The sequence below is a fragment of the Meleagris gallopavo genome, chromosome Z, assembly GCF_000146605.3.
Source record: "Meleagris gallopavo isolate NT-WF06-2002-E0010 breed Aviagen turkey brand Nicholas breeding stock chromosome Z, Turkey_5.1, whole genome shotgun sequence".
Classification (NCBI taxonomy): Eukaryota; Metazoa; Chordata; class Aves; order Galliformes; family Phasianidae; genus Meleagris; species Meleagris gallopavo.
Window position 1 is genome coordinate 61,214,372 of NC_015041.2, and position 14,704 is coordinate 61,229,075.

The 14,704-nt window shown below is 36.6% G+C and overlaps 1 protein-coding gene across 1 annotated transcript in view; it reads left to right on the forward strand.

Moving 5' to 3' along the window:
- Positions 1 to 8,255, forward strand: part of IFT74 (intraflagellar transport 74) — a 32,836-nt gene extending 24,581 nt beyond the window's left edge. The window contains exons 12-15 of the mRNA XM_010726158.3: positions 2,208 to 2,371; positions 2,947 to 3,072; positions 5,370 to 5,430; positions 7,645 to 8,255. Coding sequence (XP_010724460.2) covers positions 2,208 to 2,371; positions 2,947 to 3,072; positions 5,370 to 5,430; positions 7,645 to 7,760 — 467 coding nt within the window. The 3' untranslated portion in view covers positions 7,761 to 8,255. The remainder of the gene's footprint in view (positions 1 to 2,207; positions 2,372 to 2,946; positions 3,073 to 5,369; positions 5,431 to 7,644) is intronic.
- The last annotated feature ends 6,449 nt before the right edge of the window (positions 8,256 to 14,704 follow it).

Here is a 14,704-nt window from a genome sequence, read left to right on the forward strand (position 1 = left end):
AAAAAAAAAGGCAAGAAAGGAAACCATGAAGAGTAAACAAAAGTGCTGATGGCATAGTTTCCCAAAAACATTTCCCTGGGTCACCATAGTTTGGTCTCAGAGTTTGCTACTGTGTACACACTGCCTGCGAGATGCTGCAACTGCATGGCGTATCAGAAGGAACTGGGCTGCATCCTCTTCCTGTCACTTCCCTGAGAGAAGTTTTGAGTTTTTTTAGGTTTGGTGTTTTCTTTTGTTTTCACTGAGGCTGCTGCTAGATAAGAATAAAATTTGCCCTCTCCACTTTCTTTCCTTTTCTCCAAAAACTGTGAGTGGGTAAGTGGAGCCCATTGCTGAGTCACCGTAGATTTGTCAGTACACGGACAGAAAAGTCCTTAAAGGCATTTTGGCACATGTGATATTATTACATATTATAAATTCCATTAAGTCAACAATTTTAAAGTAATAAAATGTTAATATTAGTGCAACTGTATTAAAAGTGAAAGTGTTGTGATTAGATCTAAGTAAGTATTTAAAATCTAAAAATATTTTGCAGCTATTTCCCTCTAATTTGAATTTTTAATATACTTTTATTTTTTTGTGGTTTTAATGCTAAAGCTCTGGTTTATAGAGGTTCATAAGTATTTGTTTGTTTTTAACCCACCAGTGCCATAGAAATGAGAAATAGTCTGGTGGTCTGTTCAGTTTTGCTTTGGGGTCTCACACTGACCAGTACCAGCCACCACCAAGTATAGACAGTTATAGAATATTCTAGAAAGTGTTTTCTTAAGTCCTTTATATTGGAAGGATGCGTAAACATTGAATCAAAGACAACCAAAGCAGTTCCAACCCTTTATTTTTAAATCCTCCTTTTTGCCAGAATGGAACTTTTTAGAATTTATATAAATGCCTTTTGCATATAAAGGACCCTTTCAGTTTTACCTTATGGAAGGAAAATTTACCTTAGGCTCCTCTGGGTATTTGCATGTTCAACACATGTGGTTTATTTTTTTTGTTTGTTTTTGTTTTCAAATCATTTAATTTATTATTGTGAGCAAAAAAATTTTGAATCCAATATTTCACTCTAAAGAAATAATAGATAGATAGATATATATATATAGATATAGATAGATAGATAGATATATAGATGAAATATGCATATATGGCATATCTACAGAGGAGAAGAAATGAATACCAAAATCTTGTTCTATTAAGTTTTTAATGAGGTAAGATTTTCCCAAATAATTCTGCTAAGGAAAACATACCCACAGTTTCTGGAAAAGTGAGCTCTTCCTCTTTCACACGTGCATTTCCACTTCCTTCTGCTGTGGAGATCTCTATTGCCTTGGTTAAGTTGGGAAAAAAATATTCCTACTCTTTTCCTAGCGAATAAGCACAAACCTGAATATGGAACATGATGCTGAGCCTGTGCCAGGAGTTCTCATGTCTTCCAATAGCTCACTTTGCCCAATGCTTTAGAAAGCAGAAAGATCTGCATTATTAATATTCTGAGTGAGGCACATGTCATGTGAGCTCTGTCATGTAAGACTGCATATCCATGTGCTTAAAATTGCAACACTATAAAGAAAACAGAAGAAGGAGAAGGCAGACAGCTGTCCAAAAATACATCTACCTCTATCTAGACCTTCTATTCTCCTAGAAGACTCCTAACTTCGTTCGTTACCTGTATTGTTCCTTTCTAACCAACTGTCAGAAGTAAATGCTGTGTATTATCTCACATGCTCAGTTTGTAAGCTGTGGCAATTCTTGTTTCTGTGGCTATATGGAAGAATTTTCCTTGGTTGAGTCAGTGTTCAAAGAAAAACTGGCAATTTAATCTCATAAAATCTCATATAGAAACAAACAAAAAAAGCAGTACCAGACTAAAAAAACTAATATAAACAGATCTTTAAAATCACATTATTACAGCCAGCTTTTGGTAAGGTATTCCCACTGCTTTAAAACTTTAAATTGACAGATGCTACAAGCAACTTTAAAATAGAAATACTACACTGTGATACAGAAAATCACTGTATTTCCATTATTCTTCACTTATGGAATATGATATGATAATTCATTAGTTTGGAGCTCAGGATGATTGTGAATATTGAATTTTGTACTTTCATTCACATTAACGTTTCCATGCATGTCAAAATCAGGGAGATTGCAGGAGCCATTTATATTGCTCACATAAAAAGTCACTAGTGATTGTGCATTTGGTGTTACAGAAAGCCAGAAGCTGCAAATGGACTTGCAGAAGATGGAACTTCTGGAGGGCAAGATGACTGATGAACTGGCTTCGCTTAAAGAGAGAATTGAAAAAACCACAGCAGATTTGGAGGTTTATAAAGATCTGCCAGCTCTGAAAGCATCAGGAGAAGAGAAGAAAAAGGTAATAATAGGAGTGAAGCTTGGAATTATACAGAATATATGGGGATGTTTTTTTTTTTACAGGCACTTAGAAAACTGTAATCCACACTTACTAATGAGGTATATGCGGCAGCTGGATACCTTCTGATAACTTCCTTCCCACAGAACTTCCCTTTTATTTTACTGGTTCTTCTGATCTTCTCTGCTGTAACTTATGACTACCTGTAAGCTTGGATTTAGCAATCTAAACAAAACTCACACTAAAAAAGAAAATAACTATGTTGTCCATAATTTGCTTGGAAACAAACTTCATGTAGAGCAGCTCCTATTTCACTGGTGATAAATTTCCTACAAATTCTTAATTCTTGGTATTCATACTTGTCCAGATAGAGTACTATTTGGACTTACAACTTGTTCATAACTGTTAAATGTTATCATTGTGATAAGGCATACATTGTTTACAGAAAAGTAATATAACTTCTTTAGGAGTTCTAAAAGGAGAAGTTACCATCTTGAAAGTTGAATGAAAATAATTTGTCTCTAGCTCAGAGCAAATAAATTCACCCATTCATCTGTTTGTATTTCTTTTTCAACTAGAGACTACAGGAGGAGAAGGAAAAATTAACAAAACTTAGCCATGGTTTCAAGAAAATAATGGAAACTTTGAATGCAGAATACGAGACCCTAAAAAGAGAGCTGCAGGAGAATGAGACCTATTCTCAGGTACAGCTCACGCTATAGATCATCACTTCTGTTGTTTCTATCCCAGTTTCATTTCCTCACACACATGAAGCATTGTATGAACTGAATCAGTTTACTCCTTCTCGGGAAGAATTTAAAATATGCATTGCAAATGCATAGCCAAATTTTCCAATTTTAAACAGAAATTAATACTGTACCAATAAATTTATTGTAAGCTTTGGATTTCAAAATTATTAAGCATGAGTCTTTCAAAGCTTAGAAGTTTTGAATACTTTAACTGTTGTCATCAGTTTTGCTCAGAATTCTACCCCTCCCCCTCGCAAAGTTTTGAGAACTCTTTTAGGAAGAAAGTAAAAAGAAAGAAAGAAAGAATTCCCATTAGTTAGATCAGATCACTTTCCTTTTTGAAGTTCTGCTGGTAAGTTTTTTCTTTGCAACATACACTGTTATTTTCTTTTCATAGTCCTTGTGCTCTTGGCAGTATGCTGAGCTTACAGGGTTTGTTTGGGCTTTCTTAAGCCCAAGCAACTTCAGTGTATGTGTACATTTCAGAAGTGAATCACGAAGGAAGCTGTTTTCAAACTTGTGAGCAGCTCTGATTCTTCCGTTATAAGCTCTCATTAATTCTTGTCTTTTTGGCAAAAGAACTTTACTGGCATACAGGTGTGGATGCACAGAAGGGAAATTGGATGACCTCAAAATAAAATAATCTGGAGAATGGGATTTGTTTATTTTCTCTTTTTCACTCAGTTTTATTGTTCTAGGTTATTGAGAACTTACTAAGTTCTAAGTGAGTAAAGTAAGAACTTTATGGATCAAACAAGGGAAGACATGAAGGTGGCTCCAATCAAGAAGATGCACATTACACATATAGCATGTGATTATTGTGATGATGATACAAATCTCCAAAGTCTGCAAAACTTCAGAATATCATGTTTTTAATACCAAAATCAGATTTTAAACACTTGATAGCTTTAAAATACTTTTTGCAGAGTGGTGCCAAAAAAACATATACAGGGGTAATTGTACATTATTTTTTTCAGTTTGTTAGGCTGCAGCCATTCCATTTCTGTTCAAAATGGATTTGTTTCTTTGCTTTTTATGTCATATGTGTGAAAGTCACAAGGACAAAGGTATAAACTGGGAGCAGCTGATTAGTTGATATGCATCAAGTATTTAGAAGCACAGTTAGCATTTACATATTTTGAGGCTTTGGGTAATTTTGCAAGCAGTGTTAAGTTCTGACCTTCAAGGAACTGGTACTAAGATGCACTGAATATTTTCTTTGATATGTGTCACACAGTATTTAAAACTAGTCTCTGTTCCTAGCCATGTTGTAGGTGGGTACATCTACAAAGATGCAGTAAAGACTGTTAGTCAGAAATACCATGCAAATGGATGTCTGTCATGAGCGCTGTGAACCAGTGCACTAGAAAACCAGTTCTTCACTATGAAATTTGAATAAGATAGCAACTACTTCATATCTTCTAGCTTAAGAATAAGCTTTGAAGTAAAATGTAGCAATAGTTTCCTAAATTCTTGCTGTAGTTTCCACTGAAGTGGAAATTGAGTCTCAGAATGATTTTCGCTTTTTGTATTTAGAAATAACATTTCATATCTTGAAATGCAGAATCTTGAACAGTAGCATCAGAAAAACAAATATTATAAAATCGTATTGTAAGGAAGCAGCCATCGATATAATGTCCACATTAGCTTCCTGTTGATGCTGAATGTATTGAAGAAGTGCCAGCAGTTAACCCACACTCCTACAATCTTTTCTCTGCAGCTCTGTTCTTATCACAACTTCTGGCATCAGACAGGAAACTTAACTATGGAAGAAAGGAAGTTTCTTCCCTGTAGCTCAAAGTCCAAGACAGTGTCAGGAAACATTGTATCTTTGGTGATTTTAGATCTTACTGATTTTAAAAAGCGATCATTTTAATGATACAAAGGATGAGAATTAATATCTGTCTGTAGTGTTCATCTTTTTACCTCAGACATTTACCTGCATAACTACAATCTCAAGTTCTCAGTCTGTTGTTTTTTTTTTTCCCCCAGGTACTATTGAATCTATATGCAACGTTTCCACATAAATAGCAAAAAATAAATGTATGAGGTGCCAAATTATATACAGATCAATCATTGGCAGGTTAAAAATCTTCTGTTGGGTTTGGTTGGTTGGTTTTTTTTCTTTGTGAAATAACCTTGATCTTATCAGGCAGTAGACTGCAAAGTACTGAAGTGTTTTTGACTGATTCTTTATACAAGGTAGATGTGTAATTATTTTCATTTTTGGCACTTTTTTTTTTTGTTTTCAGCTTACGAACTTGGAGAGGAAGTGGCAGCACCTAGAGCAAAATAACTTTATGATGAAGGAATGTATCCTTTTATTTAAGAAATACAGTGAAATTCTCACACTGTAGTAATTGAGGAAGAAGTCTGTTTCCTCCAGCAAAATAAGACAGGACAGAATGGGGAGCAGAAGACAGAGAAGGGCGGGAAAGGCTGTGCTTTGCAAATGTCTGGTTTTATGGCAACTATTATATGTAGCAAAACTTGTATGTGTGGCCTGAAACTTTAATGTGTCCTAAATTTCAAGATTTATCTTGTAGACTTACCTTTTTCCTGTGGGCTCAATTTTGCCACCAGGTTTCTTACAAAGATCGTTTTTATATCTGTGCAGTCTGAATTCATCCATCAAGCATATTATTGTTTTAAAATTATGTGGCATGGTAAATGATAAAAAGTAAACAACAGATTTCACGCATTTTAAATATTTCTCATTATATAAAAGAGGAAATGTGCAATGGGGGGTAAAATAGATACAGGTGATACAATGTGACAAGGAGATGCTTTAGCTGCAAAATGGGCTCAAGTGAGAGAACTATAGTGCTCCTCCATCATTGCATGGTGCTAATTAGAGGTGTGTTCCACTATCTCTGACTAATCCTTTCCATCCAAGAGCTTCCAAAACACCAATAAAATCTTATTTGCTGTAAATGACTTTCACAAGATAGTTCTTAAAACTAGCAAAAGCAGCAAAGTTGTTTTATTTAGAGTTGATAGTTCTTATCTTGCACTATTTTCCATGGTTATTGTAGAGGTCTGAGTAAGGCATGGTTGCACTCTATATTCACTATAGTAAAATCCCTTTTTAAAAATTACTTAGAAAACAAAAAATCCAAAATCTCAAAGATGTATGTAGTCATTGCTATATGTTCATAGTAAAAATGTGACACCAAAAGTAGACTATGTAGACTATCAGCATTGTGTTTTAGGAAATGGATTTTGCTAAACACCAGAGAAAATATTAAAATAATGTATTTCAGACAAATATATAGTAGTCCAGCCATCAGGACACCACCACCACCACCAACAACAACAACAAAAGCAATTTTGGATCTGTATTTAGTCTTGTTTTTTCATATATCAGATATCCCATTTCTTATATCTGATGAGTACTCTAATTCTTAGAGAAAGACTTAGTAGTTCTTGGACAAAAATGTATTTTATTCTCTCTATATAGTGAATTTATTTATATATCTATATATTTTGCATTTTAAATTCTTTAAGAATATTATATGGAAAAAATGCATTTGTTTAATAATAGCACTTGAAGGCTAGTAGAATGACTTAATTTGAGTGAAAAAATAAATTCCTTTTTACATGAAAAACAGCTGATAATAGGTGGTTTAGATTGGCTTAGGCTGTTCTTTTTACTCAGCAATGAAGACCAAATGCTAATGGCTTTGCCTTTTCAGGTTCCTGCCAGAAGATTAGCTACTTTATGATTATTTTTGACCTCTGGGCATCCTGCTGCTCTTTGAAATAGGAGTAGGAAAATGTATACAGACCTTTCCTAGGCTTATATAACAAGAATCTGGTTTTTTAGTGATGTGAAGCTTTCTGATGAGCTACAGCTCACCTCTGCATGGACATGGTCACTCCTTGGCAGGTCATAGGACTCACCAGAAGAGTCTGCTGATACTAGCAAAATAGAATTGCAGCCCTTTCCCTCTGTGGAGGAAGCTATGCAGGAATATTTTCTTAAGGCAAAAAACGTTTATCCTATTATATTTTAAAAAGAAAAGCTTTAAAAGAAAGCAAGAGGAAAAAAATGTGCAGGATATTAAAAGCTCTTTCTAACATGCTGTAATTGTATTACCTACTTTTGCAAGCAGATTCTTACACAGAGTTGCACATCTGTTTCAGTTACTGTTTTCTTGGACAGGGATTTTTCTGGCCACAGAACTGAAGTGCCAAAAGATATGGCTTTAAATAGCCAAGTGCCTTGGAATGGTTTTGTTTGCAGCATAACAGTAGGCAGTCTTCCACATGAAACTTATTGCCTACGTATATGAAAATAAAATTGACTTGGGTGTGCCATCTCTTTTTTTTTTTTTATCATATTTGGCATGAGATGGCAGCTGGTAAGTTGGTGCAAATCTTTTACATCCAGTTAGAGTTTTTTCCATTATTTGCAACTCTTGATAGTTTTTGCAGAAGGAAACTTACTGTATTATGATTCCCTTATGATCTCTAATTATGCTAATATTTATACTGGCAGCTTGTTTCCTTAATTCTTTAAATCAGTCATAGCAACAAAAAGTCAGGAGAGCGACTACCAGCCAGTAAGGAAGAACGTGAGAAAGCTGGTTACAGAATACAACAAAGCACTCATAGAAGCTTTACAGAACACCAAGAGCTGAACCCCAGCACTTCCTTCCTGACCAGTGGACCAACAATGAGTGATGTGCATAGGCAGCACAAAAAGATGGACTTCTGAGCTCATTAGTTCACCACTACTGTGATACATGTTCTTAAAAAATATTTTTCCAAGTTTATAGAAATCTTAGGTTTTAATAGTTCTCCTCTTTTTGCAACGTTTGAAAATATTCAGAAATAAGCTTCCAGATTTATAAACATATAGAACTAAAAAGGAAATACTCCATAATAACTATGAAGTCACCATAATATTTTACCAAGGCCTGCTGCTGGGTTGTATCTCAGATGTGAAGCCTCAGTCTGCTTTACACGGTGGATGTGTAATTGTCTCATATCAGTATACCTTCCCTATTTATATAGCAGTTTACAACAACTAAAGGAAGCATCTAAGGACAGCAAGCACTCTCTTAAGTCAGAATTGTTTCATGTTTTAAAGACTTAAAATAAAATAAATTAAAATAAAAGCACATCTTCTTTAAGGATCTGTCTGCAATTTTTCATTTCCCACTCAAGAACTGATTAACTTCTAAGGCATGTCCTTATTACATCTTCAACATAAGAACATGTGGGAAAATGTAGCAAAATGCAGCTAGCATTAACCTTGTGCAGAGCTCTTCAATTTTTATTCACCAATAAAGGAAGTATTTTCTGTGTAGTTTTTTCTTCTGCGGGTTTCAAACTGTAGTGTCATATGTAAATTCAGTTTCTAGAAAAACACATTGAATAGAGGCTTAAAATACCTGTAATGTAATTATAAACTACTGATAATTTTATCTACTTTGCACATTGTAAAATAGTGCTGAGCAGAGAAAAAAAGATAGAGTTGAGTATTAGGTGTGAATCTCAGTCAGGAAGTAATCTTAAAAAATAGTTCAAACCAAAAGAGGGGGGCCAGTATTACTACTGACTTAGAAGAGTTCCGCAAAAGAAGTGCAGTGTGTGCTCGACTTCATAAAACTGTAGCAGACAATGTTCTGTTAAAATAGAAGTTGTGTGTTTTTGTCTTTCAATTTCTTCAAATCTGTGATTGCTGTTTTCAGTATATGGGAGAAGTATGTAAAACAAACATTCTGATGATTCTTGCTGAGAACACCGTGTTTCCAAATTCAGCTCAGTAGATGCTGTTGCTCTCTAAATTTATGTCTGTATAATATTTAGGTATAATGGAACAGGATTTCTATAAACTAAGGGATGTTATCTAGGGGAAATTCCCACTAATGTCTCTTCCTTCCTGTCAAAGTTTCAGCTATTCCAGAGAGAGCCCATTATTTGTTGAGATAAAGTTGAAGCCTAATATTCTCACCAATCAAACCATCAACCAGTGAGATCGTCTCCTGAATTCCACTTGTTCTACAATAACATGTTTTAATGAACAATGGAAAGAAGCAGCATGCTGAATAAACAGGCTGCTTTAAATTCCCTTTCACTCAGGGCAGGGTATGGTTTTAGTCCTTGGCAGCAATTCTGTAGGATAGTGGGGTAAAGTTTATAGGTTTTGGTTGTGTTCCCCAGGAGATGCCTGTGATAAAAAATTTTTCTCTAAAATGCTGATTTGTTTCTTCTTCTGTTGGAAGTATCCAGATTGCCTGTTTCTGTCTAAGAATCTTCTTGATTGTTCCTCTGTTTAAGAAATCACTCTTACAGTTTTAGTCATACTCCTTATAATATCCCTGGCTGAAAAAACTGACAGATTTGGAATGAATAAACCACAAAGGGAGTATTTTATCTCCTGGTGGGAGATTAAATGTACTCATTGAGAAATCATTCCCAGTTCTGACCTGAGATCACTGCACCTATATCTAGTTTGTTTCTAATGTCTCACTTAACCTTATTGTTTTTTGCAGTCAAGTTTAAATACCAAACACACAGCATTTTTTCTCCAGAGCTCCTTGTACATCAAGTCTTGTAATTCAGTAGCACGGTTCCTGCTATATGACTATCTGTTGTCTATTTTATACTGTGCCTTCACAGTGAGGCGATGTGGATTAAGTAGCAGCATTTATGCAGTGAAGAAATGTAAAAACTGCTCTGCTCATTTGTCTTACAAGATCTGCGTAAAGGGAAGGATCACCTTCCTCAGCCCACTGAAGACAATGGTATTCCTAATGCAACTAAGGATTCTGTTGGCTTTTTTTATGCTGTGAGGGCACATTATGGTCTCCTAGCCAGCTTCATGTCCTCCAGAACCCCAGCAAAGCTGCTTTCCAGCCAGCCAGCTCGCAGCCGGTGCTGGTGCCTCGGCTGCTCTTCCTCAGGTACAAAAATGAGCATTTACTCTTCTAGAACTCCTTGATGTTCCTCTCCGCCCACTTCTACAGCCCATCAAGGTGTCTCTGCCCAGAAGCATACACGCCTATTAGCCATTTCTCCCAGATCTGTGTTATCTGCAAACTTATTGATGGTACACTCCCATCATAAAGGACACTGAAAAAAAAGATGGTATTTGCACCATTGTGCATCTCAAGAGCTTCCCTCAATCACCATGAAATAAATGTCATTCACCAGCTCCTCCAGCAGGCCCCACTGATTCATGTACATTCAGTTGCCTTAAAATATTCCTCCTAATTTGGTCCTTCTCCAGTGCCACTTGGATGTTAGGATACTAGGAACGATAGTCTTTCACTCCAAACCCCACTTTGGTGACACACTGCATGGAAACAGCCATTTCAAACTTAACATCTTGCAACATCTTGTCTTCAAGACCCTCCTTTGGATGCTCTCTTTTTATGCCCTTCTTACATGGTTCTGTTAGGTACCTGCTGTAAGTGAGCTCCTTAGAAACATATTCATCTCACACTGATAAGGCACCTGGGTGGGATGAATATGACAATGGTATGGAATGAAAAAAAAGGAATCCTGAAAGAAATGATAAGACCAAAGTTTACATGATGACTACATCCACAATATATTCCAGCTGAATACAGACAGTAGTAGATGGCAACTCCAGCCAAAGCAGTGTTACAAAATGCAGGTTAATCAATTTGAAGGAGATCTGAATGATTTCTAAAATGAATAGTTTTTTCATATTTTTTCTCCATTAAGGAGGAAGGGAGCCATTCAACATAACTGCATAGACGATCAGAATTCAAATTCCAGTTTTGATCAGTCATTTGTTGGGATTGGCAAACATTTGGAGCAAAGTTCTTGCCCTTACTTGCAGCTTGCACTGCTGGTTTTCATTTCAGGAAGGAGAAGTAACCTGACAAGATGCCAAATTCATGAAATGAGGGAAGCCTCCCACATTTTTAAAAAATGAGCCAGAAATGTAAAATGACCTGCTCAGTTTCTCTTGTGAAATGAATTCCTTGAAAGCTACACTCATTAAAAGTGACTGATCTTGATTCACTGACCACTAGCATCTCTGGATCAGGCTCAAGTTTTCTGCTCAGCAGCAGAGCAAGTAAGGTGCAAAAGGTTTCTCTTGGACACAAAACATGAATTTGCCGTAGAAACTACTTCTGGTGGGGCGAGGGGGACTCAGCATATCTGAAAACCAGAGAAGAAGAGAAAAAAGGACATGGCTGTAGTAGGAAGCATTAAACAGTATAGCATTCACCCCAATAGCCATACATAATAGATAAAATTCCAGATTAAAGCCTACACTTTTTCAGTTCCCTTCCTGTTCATTATTTTTCTGCTAAATAAAATAAAGAGAGGATGTTTAACAACTTGGACTTGTGCTCAGATTTGCTGTATTTAATCATTTTCAGAACTATTGACATTAGCATGAAATACTGAAGTCCTTTTTCTGTACATAAATCTAGATTTTAAATTCTTAAGAAGAGACGTGCATTTCTCTCACGTAAATAGCCAATTTCTCACTAAGCTGCACGTGCTGAAGGCAGGTGACCTGTGCTGTTTTTTTTTTTAATACAGTACTTTGAAAAAGGGAGAGTTCATATTTTGGGAAAAATGTTTGGCAGCGTAATGAATGAGCTAAGCATAGATTCACATCGTGGGTGAAATCAGTGTAAAGTTCAGTTATGCAGTCACTCAAAGTTTTCTTGAGAATCACACTAAGAGTGTGAGATGGTTTAATGGGAAATAATGGATTCCTTTCATCCTTCAAAATGTATCATAGAAAAATTAAGAAAAACAGCAATAAAGAACAAAGGAGAAAACAATGGTATTCAAAAGCACTGACATCAAGGGTGTAGTTTTCTCCTTTACACACAGGCAGTGGGAAAGGCAGGCAGCTTAGTTACTTCTTATTTATGCTGGTTCTTCACTTCACATAGTTTTGTTCTCCAAGAAGATCTTGAAATAGTGTTGGTCCCTTTTTATCAGCAAAGAATTAAGAAACAAGAATTAATTTCTCCTCTGCACACAATTAGTCACAATAAAACCTACACAGAGCCCATTTTAGCAAAATACAGGAGGCTCACAAAGCAGAGTACAAGCACCTGGCCTTAATCAAGCTGATGTCTCTCACAATGTACTGATACTGCGGCTTTAAAGGACTGCTGTGTTCTTTCATCACTTGAACCTTCCTTCCCCTTGAGAGAAAACCGAGGTTTCCACAGATCCATTGTAGAAAATGCCCTTTCATTTCACTCACAAGGAAGTCACAGAAGCAAAATATCCCTTTGACTAAGGTATGTTCTGTATACAGTGAAGGACTTTTGACAAGAAAACAAAAACGTTGAGCAAAAAACCCCTAACTATGTAAATAAACTTGAGAAACAGGAGAAAAAAGCATGAAGTCAAGGCACCTCCTCAGCACAGGCTCCCAAGGAAAGAGAAAGAACTGTCAAAAAAATATCCAGACTGTTACTTTTCCTTCCCACCTTAAAGTTTCCCTACAACCACCACTACAATATGACCAGTTCCTCTACACTTTCACACTGGTATTACTCATCTTTTAACTACATACTGCAGAAGTCTGCACTTCCAGTTTCCACACTGTATGAAAGCAGACCCGTCTGGACCACAGCACAGTGTTCATACCTGGCTGGCCTTTCCTGCCAGCTGCAGCCTCCCCTGGCCAGGTGGGCCAGGACAAGTCCAGGACAAGGCAGCAGTGGCTGTGGTTAACCCCAATGGTGTGGGATGTTCCATGCAGCAAAACAGGGTCTGTTTAAGAAAAGAAGCCCGAGCTCTGTAATTTATGGTCCTCCTGCTTCACATTAGCTGATTACCATGAGTAAGAATTCCTGAAGGTGCTTTACTGCCTCTTACTGTCACATATTAACATCAAGTCAAGGACAAAGCAATGGCTTGTTTCCAAAAAAGCATAATGCAGCCAGACACTCCAAGAGGATATGTGCTTTCTGCTAACACATCTACCTGATTAAAGAAGTGCAGAGTGGCATTGTTTCTTTTTCCTCTTTGCATATCTCCATGCACTGCAGCATGTATGAATGGGTTGTCCTTGAGACAAGCGTGCTGCTTATCTAAAGAGGAAAGCCTGGTGTCAGGAGTTCACAGCACTTGACATATCGTAAAATTAGCCTTCAGCAAACAGAGTTATGAAAACCAGTGTTTACTGTTAGGGTTATATTTACATGTTCAAAGACAGTTTGTTTTCGTGCTTTAACAGTTTAAAAACTCTTGCATGCTATGCTGATGGTTATTCAGTTCATTGTGTGCAAACCAACAGCTAACCACCAACAAAACCAGCATCCCCAAGGAAGAACTTCAGAAACCACATGAGGCAGGGAGCCATTCTGAGTCTCTCCAGGCACCTTTAGAAAAGCAGAAGGGTGTAGCTTACAGGGTGCTAATACTGCTACAAGACTCAGTGAGGACATGCCTATGGCTTCACTATATAGACTCATCCAGAAGTTAACAGCCTCAACTGGCTCAATGTGCAACAAAACATGGAGTAAGTCAGTATTATATTTTAGACTTACTTATACCCTCAGTTTCAGCCCAGTTTCTTTTGTTGATGATCTGGTGTTAACAGGTTACTTCTAGTTCTACTCTTTAACTGTGACTGTAGGCTGAGATTTATGATCCTCCTGTTTGTAGATCCATCAGCTTCAGCTGAGGACTGGATAGTAGAGGATGGACAAGCACTGGGGATCCTGCTGTCATGTTACTGCTGCCTGCTGAGGAGGACAGACAGTCCTACCACTTCTGTATCTTTCAGTAGTCAGAGGGACGAACAAATTGTAGAGTTTATAGAACACACAACAGAAGACATGTATGGCCACTTTCAAAAACTGTCAGTGTCTAATTCCCTGACGTGTAAGTATCAAACCATGGAAGGGGGGCTGGCAGACACGTATGAGTAAATCAAGATAGAACAGTGAAATCCTTTAAACTCTGCAGTCTGGCAATAACTTGTCATCTGATTAATTTTAACTTCAGTGGAAGCAATAATCAAACTGTGACACTTAAATGTCTTCCAAACAGAAACAAATATAAGATTTGTTAAACTCTTATTAAACATTATGTAATTGTTTGCTGAATCTTTTCAGTAACGAATACGTGTGTGTATATATATGAATAGATGTTATTCTACATTTCTTCAAAAATTGAAAGATGGAATGAACCAAAACAAGCAAACACATGAACCAGCTGAAGTTGGTCTCCCAGTCAAATTCCGACTTGGATAACTAGATCTTTCCTCTCTTCCAGCTTCTGCAATACTTTGCAGTCTTCTTGTATATATGAAGTATTGCATATCAGGGCTGGTTGTTCTTATACTAGAGTTAGTGACATTGCCACAAGATATTAAATGACCAGTAGGCTCAAGATAATTATTTTTTAAAAAGTGGGTTTCCACTGTAGCTGATCCATCTATTTAAAAATCAGTGTTAGCAACAGCCCACAAGCATTGTCTTCCATCTATGTTCATTACAAAAGAAGAAAGAAAGAAAGAAAGAAAGAAAGAAGGAAAGAAGGAAAGAAAGGAAGAAAGGAAGAAAGGAAGAAAGGAAGAAAGGAAGAAAGGAAGAAAGGAAGAAAGGAAGAAAGGAAGAAA